Source organism: Caretta caretta, chromosome 2 (genome assembly GCF_965140235.1).
Source record: "Caretta caretta isolate rCarCar2 chromosome 2, rCarCar1.hap1, whole genome shotgun sequence".
Classification (NCBI taxonomy): domain Eukaryota; kingdom Metazoa; phylum Chordata; order Testudines; family Cheloniidae; genus Caretta; species Caretta caretta.
In genome coordinates, this window is record NC_134207.1 from 267118871 (window position 1) to 267125762 (window position 6892).

General features: G+C 60.0%; 1 protein-coding gene across 1 annotated transcript in view; it reads right to left on the minus strand.

Moving 5' to 3' along the window:
• CSPG5 (chondroitin sulfate proteoglycan 5) overlaps positions 1-724 on the minus strand; it is a 35624-nt gene extending 34900 nt beyond the window's left edge. Inside the window, exon 1 of the mRNA XM_048837296.2 lies at positions 536-724. Coding sequence (XP_048693253.2) covers positions 536-635 — 100 coding nt within the window. The 5' untranslated portion in view covers positions 636-724. The remainder of the gene's footprint in view (positions 1-535) is intronic.
• Positions 725-6892: the final 6168 nt, after the last annotated feature.

Sequence of the window (6892 nt, forward strand, 5' to 3'; positions counted from 1 at the left end):
CCCAGTACAGACCCAATTTCCCTCCACCGCATTGCATTCCCCCCCCACACACACCACATCCTACAGGTCACACATACACCATGGCCGAGAGGGGGGAGCCCCCACATTCTTCCACACACAGGTATCATGCCAGAGAGGGGAGGGACCCCCCATCATGGCCAGGGGGGATGCCCCCCACATTCTTCCCCCCCCCACATCATGGCTAAGGGGGGAGGGACGCCCCACATTCTTACAAACACACACACGCATCATGGACGAGTGGGGAGGGACCCCCCCATCATGGCCAGGGGGGAAAGGGGATGCCCCCCCACATTCTTTCACCCCCCCATTTTTACAATACAAAACATTGACGTTTGCAATCTCGTCTCCATGTCTGGGGGCTCCCCACCGGCGGACCCCCCCCCCTGTTTTCAATCCCCCCCCCAGCTCGGCGTGGCTGTGTGGCATCCCTGCACGGAGCGAGGCTGAGGACGGGGAAGGGGGGGGATCCCCGCGAAAGGAAACGCACCCCCCCCAGCCCCCCCGGGGGACCTACCGGGAGCGACCCCCGGGCTGGCCGCGAGGAGCAGGGCGAGAGCCAGCAGCAGGGCAGGTCTCCGGCGGCGACCCCCGGCGGCACCGGCAGCGCTGCCCATTGTGGCATTGGCGAAATCGTCCCCCCGCCGCCGCCGCCGCCCGGCTCGCCGCTGCTCCGCCCGCCCCGACGGCGCCTGGCTCAGCCCCCGACGCGCTGCAGCCGCATGGCCCGGCGCTGGCTGGGGGCGTGGGGGCGGCCGGCGGCTCCCCGCCTTGCCCTGCTCCGGCGCCCGGCTGCACTGGCGGAGCCCAGCCCGCTGCGCCGCCCCGGGCTCCCGGCGCCCGCACGTAAATGCTGACGCCCGATGGGCTGCTGGCGGGGCGGGGAGAGGGGGATGCGGCCGGCACGGCCCCTGCCTCCCCCTTCCCCGCCCTGATCCATGCGGGCTGCAGATCCCCCGCCCCCCGGGCACTGGGGGGGTCTGTCTGCGTCAGTCTGTCTGTCTGCACCCGCCTCTGCTGTCCGCGGGTGAGGGGGGAGCTCTGCCCAGACACCCCACCGGGGGCGGGGGGAGAACCGGACCCGAAAGCTCCAGGCAGAGGGCACTGCCCAGCCTCCGCCAGGGGGGACAGGGCTCACCCTGCTTGGGGCGCATCGGACCCAGAGAGAGAACAAGGCCGGGGCACAAGCACGGGGAGGCAGAGGTGGGGGTGCTGGCTGGAAGGGGTTTCCATCATATTCAGGGTTCCCGGTTTGGTTCAAGGGCTCTGCGCATCCCCACTATATACATTGTCCCAGCGCCCCTGCCCAGAGGTTGGATGGATGGATGGGGGGTCTACCGGGATGGATGCAGAGGGTGTGTGGTGATTGGATAGATAGATTAGATTAGATGATGGTGTATGTGGATGGGTGGGTGGGTGGATGCAGGGGGTGGATGGAGATAGATAGAGAGCTGGTGTATGTGGATGGATGGGTGGATGGATGGATGCAGGCGGTGGATGGAGATACACCAGCTATCTCTCTATGTGGATGGATGGGTGGATGGATGCAGGGGGTGGATGGAGACAGAGAGATAGCTGGTGTATGTGGATGGATTGATGGATGGATGGATGCAGGGGGCGGATGGAGATAGAGAGAGAGCTGGTGTATGTGGATGGGTGGGTGGGTGGATGGATGCAGGGGGTGGATGGAGACAGAGATCTGGTGTATGTGGATGGGTGGGTGGGTGGATGGATGCAGGGGGTGGATGGAGACAGAGAGAGAGCTGGTGTATGTGGGTGGATGCAGGGGGTGGATGGAGACAGAGAGAGAGCTGGTGTATGTGGATGGGTGGGTGGGTTGATGCAGGGGGTGGATGGAGATAGAGAGAGAGCTGGTGTATGTGGATGGGTGGGTGGGTTGATCCAGGGGGTGGATGGAGATAGAGAGAGAGCTGGTGTATGTGGATGGATGCAGGGGGTGGCTGGAGACAGAGAGAGAGCTGGTGTATGTGGAAGGGTGGGTGGGTGGATGGATGCAGGGGGTGGATGGAGATAGAGAGATAGCTGGTGTATGTGGATGGATTGATGGATGGATGGATGCAGGGGGCGGATGGAGATAGAGAGCTGGTGTATGTGGATGGGTGGGTGGGTGGATGGATGCAGGGGGTGGATGGAGACAGAGAGAGCTGGTGTATGTGGATGGGTGGGTGGGTGGGTGGATGCAGGGGGTGGATGGAGATAGAGAGAGAGCTGGTGTATGTGGATGGGTGGGTGGGTGGGTGGATGCAGGGGGTGGATGGAGATAGAGAGAGAGCTGGTGTATGTGGATGGGTGGGTGGGTTGATGAAGGGGGTGGATGGAGATAGAGAGAGAGCTGGTGTATGTGGATGGATGCAGGGGGTGGATGGAGATAGAGAGCGAGCTGGAGTATGTGGATGGGTGGGTGGGTGGATGGATGCAGGGGGTGGATGGAGATAGAGAGATAGCTGGTGTATGTGGATGGATAGATGGATGGATGGATGCAGGGGGCGGATGGAGATAGAGAGAGAGCTGGTGTATGTGGATGGGTGGGTGGGTGGATGGATGCAGGGGGTGGATGGAGACAGAGAGAGAGCTGGTGTATGTGGATGGGTGGGTGAGTGGATGCAGGGGGTGGATGGAGATAGAGAGAGAGCTGGTGTATGTGGATGGGTGGATGGATGGATGCAGGGGGTGGATGGAGATAGAGAGAGAGCTGGTGTATGTGGATGGGTGGGTGGGTGGATGGATGCAGGGGGTGGATGGAGACAGAGAGATAGCTGGTGTATGTGGATGGGTTGGTGGGTTGATGCAGGGGGTGGATGGAGATAGAGAGAGAGCTGGTGTATGTGGATGGGTGGGTGGGGGGATGGATGCAGGGGGTGGATGGAGACAGAGAGATAGCTGGTGTATGTGGATGGGTGGGTGGGTGGATGCAGGGGGTGGATGGAGATAGAGAGAGAGCTGGTGTATGTGGATGGGTGGGTGGGTGGATGGATGCCGGGGGTGGATGGAGATAGAGAGAGAGCTGGTGTATGTAGATGGGTGGGGGGGTGGGTGGATGCAGGGGGTGGATGGAGATAGAGAGAGAGCTGGTGTATGTGGATGGGTGGGTGGGTGGATGCAGGGGGTGGATGGAGATAGAGAGAGAGCTGGTGTATGTGGATGGGTGGATGGATGGATGCAGGGGGTGGATGGACATAGAGAGAGAGCTGGTGTATGTGGATGGGTGGGTGGGTGGATGGAGATAGAGAGAGAGCTGGTGTATGTGGATGGATAGATGGATGGATGGATGCAGGGGGCGGATGGAGATAGAGAGAGAGCTGGTGTATGTGGATGGGTGGGTGGGTGGATGGATGCAGGGGGTGGATGGAGACAGAGAGAGAGCTGGTGTATGTGGATGGGTTGGTGGGTTGATGCAGGGGGTGGATGGAGATAGAGAGAGAGCTGGTGTATGTGGATGGGTGGGTGGGTGGATGCAGGGGGTGGATGGAGATAGAGAGAGAGCTGGTGTATGTGGATGGGTGGGTGGGTGGATGGATGCAGGGGGTGGATGGAGACAGAGAGAGAGCTGGTGTATGTGGATGGGTGGGTGGGTTGATGCAGGGGGTGGATGGAGATAGAGAGAGAGCTGGTGTATGTGGATGGGTGGGTGGGTGGATGGATGCAGGGGGTGGATGGAGACAGAGAGAGAGCTGGTGTATGTGGATGGGTTGGTGGGTTGATGCAGGGGGTGGATGGAGATAGAGAGAGAGCTGGTGTATGTGGATGGGTGGGTGGGTGGATGCAGGGGGTGGATGGAGATAGAGAGAGAGCTGGTGTATGTGGATGGGTGGGTGGGTTGATGCAGGGGGTGGATGGAGATAGAGAGAGAGCTGGTGTATGTGGATGGGTGGGTGGGTGGATGGATGCAGGGGGTGGATGGAGATAGAGAGAGAGTTGGTGTATGTAGATGGGTGGGGGGGTGGATGGATGCAGGGGGTGGATGGAGACAGAGAGAGAGCTGGTGTATGTGGATGGGTGGGTTGGTGGATGGATGCAGGGCGTGGATAGAGACAGAGAGAGAGAGCTGGTGTATGTGGGTGGGTGGATGGATGCAGGGGGTGGGTGGAGATAGAGAGAGAGCTGGTGTATGTGGATGGGTGGATGGATGCAGGGGGTGGATGGAGATAGAGAGAGAGCTGGTGTATGTGGATGGGTGGGTGGGTGGATGCAGGGGTGGACGGAGATAGAGAGAGAGCTGGTGTATGTGGATGGGTGGGTGGGTGGATGGATGCAGGGAGTGGATGGAGATAGAGAGAGAGCTGGTGTATGTGGATGGGTGGGGGGTGGATGGATGCAGGGGGTGGATGGAGATAGAGAGAGAGCTGGTGTATGTGGATGGGTGGGTGGGTGGATGCATGCAGGGCGTGGATGGAGACAGAGAGAGAGCTGGTGTATGTGGGGGGGGGTGGATGCAGGGGGTGGGTGGAGATAGAGAGAGAGCTGGTGTATGTGGATGGGTGGGTGGGTGGATGGATGCAGGGCGTGGATGGAGACAGAGAGAGAGCTGGTGTATGTGGGGGGGGTGGATGCAGGGGGTGGGTGGAGATAGAGAGAGAGCTGGTGTATGTGGATGGGTGGGGGGGGGTGGATGCCGGGGGTGGGTGGAGATAGAGAGAGAGCTGGTGTATGTGGATGGGTGGGTGGGTGGATGGATGCAGGGGGTGGATGGAGACAGAGAGAGAGCTGGTGTATGTGGGTGGGTGGGTGGATGCAGGGGGTGGATGGAGATAGAGAGAGAGCTGGTGTATGTGGATGGGTGGGTGGGTTGATGCAGGGGGTGGATGGAGATAGAGAGAGCTGGTGCATGTGGATGGGTGGGTGGGTGGATGGATGCAGGGGGTGGATGGAGATAGAGAGAGAGCTGGTGTATGTGGATGGGTGGGTGGGTGGATGCAGGGGGTGGATGGAGATAGAGAGATAGCTGGTGTATGTGGATGGATGCAGGGGGTGGATGGAGATAGAGAGAGAGCTGGTGTATGTAGATGTGGGGGGGGTGGGTGGATGCAGGGGGTGGATGGAGATAGAGAAAGAGCTGGTGTATGTGGATGGGTGGGGGGGGGATGGATGCAGGGGGTGGATGGAGACAGAGAGAGAGCTGGTGTATGTGGATGGGTGGGTTGGTGGATGGATGCAGGGCGTGGATAGAGACAGAGAGAGAGAGCTGGTGTATGTGGGTGGTTGGGTGGATGGATGCAGGGGGTGGGTGGAGATAGAGAGAGAGCTGGTGTATGTGGATGGGTGGATGGATGCAGGGGGTGGATGGAGATAGAGAGAGAGCTGGTGTATGTGGATGGGTGGGTGGGTGGATGGATGCAGGGAGTGGATGGAGATAGAGAGAGAGCTGGTGTATGTGGATGGGTGGGGGGTGGATGGATGCAGGGGGTGGATGGAGATAGAGAGAGAGCTGGTGTATGTGGATGGGTGGGTGGGTGGATGGATGCAGGGCGTGGATGGAGACAGAGAGAGAGCTGGTGTCTGTGGGGGGGGTGCATGCAGGGGGTGGGTGGAGATAGAGAGAGAGCTGGTGTATGTGGGGGGGGTGGATGCATGGGGTGGGTGGAGATAGAGAGAGAGCTGGTGTATGTGGATGGGTGGGTGGGTGGATGGATGCAGGGCGTGGATGGAGACAGAGAGAGAGCTGGTGTATGTGGGGGGGGTGCATGCAGGGGGTGGGTGGAGATAGAGAGAGAGCTGGTGTATGTGGATGGGTGGGTGGGTTGATGCAGGGGGTGGATGGAGATAGAGAGAGAGCTGGTGTATGTGGATGGATGCAGGGGGTGGCTGGAGACAGAGAGAGAGCTGGTGTATGTGGAAGGGTGGGTGGGTGGATGGATGCAGGGGGTGGATGGAGATAGAGAGATAGCTGGTGTATGTGGATGGATTGATGGATGGATGGATGCAGGGGGCGGATGGAGATAGAGAGCTGGTGTATGTGGATGGGTGGGTGGGTGGATGGATGCAGGGGGTGGATGGAGACAGAGAGAGCTGGTGTATGTGGATGGGTGGGTGGGTGGGTGGATGCAGGGGGTGGATGGAGATAGAGAGAGAGCTGGTGTATGTGGATGGGTGGGTGGGTGGGTGGATGCAGGGGGTGGATGGAGATAGAGAGAGAGCTGGTGTATGTGGATGGGTGGGTGGGTTGATGAAGGGGGTGGATGGAGATAGAGAGAGAGCTGGTGTATGTGGATGGATGCAGGGGGTGGATGGAGATAGAGAGCGAGCTGGAGTATGTGGATGGGTGGGTGGGTGGATGGATGCAGGGGGTGGATGGAGATAGAGAGAGAGCTGGTGTATGTGGATGGGTGGGTGGGTGGATGGATGCAGGGGGTGGATGGAGACAGAGAGAGAGCTGGTGTATGTGGATGGGTGGGTGAGTGGATGCAGGGGGTGGATGGAGATAGAGAGAAAGCTGGTGTATGTGGATGGGTGGATGGATGGATGCAGGGGGTGGATGGAGATAGAGAGAGAGCTGGTGTATGTGGATGGGTGGGTGGGTGGATGGATGCAGGGGGTGGATGGAGACAGAGAGATAGCTGGTGTATGTGGATGGGTTGGTGGGTTGATGCAGGGGGTGGATGGAGATAGAGAGAGAGCTGGTGTATGTGGATGGGTGGGTGGGGGGATGGATGCAGGGGGTGGATGGAGACAGAGAGATAGCTGGTGTATGTGGATGGGTGGGTGGGTGGATGCAGGGGGTGGATGGAGATAGAGAGAGAGCTGGTGTATGTGGATGGGTGGGTGGGTGGATGGATGCCGGGGGTGGATGGAGATAGAGAGAGAGCTGGTGTATGTAGATGGGTGGGGGGGTGGGTGGATGCAGGGGGTGGATGGA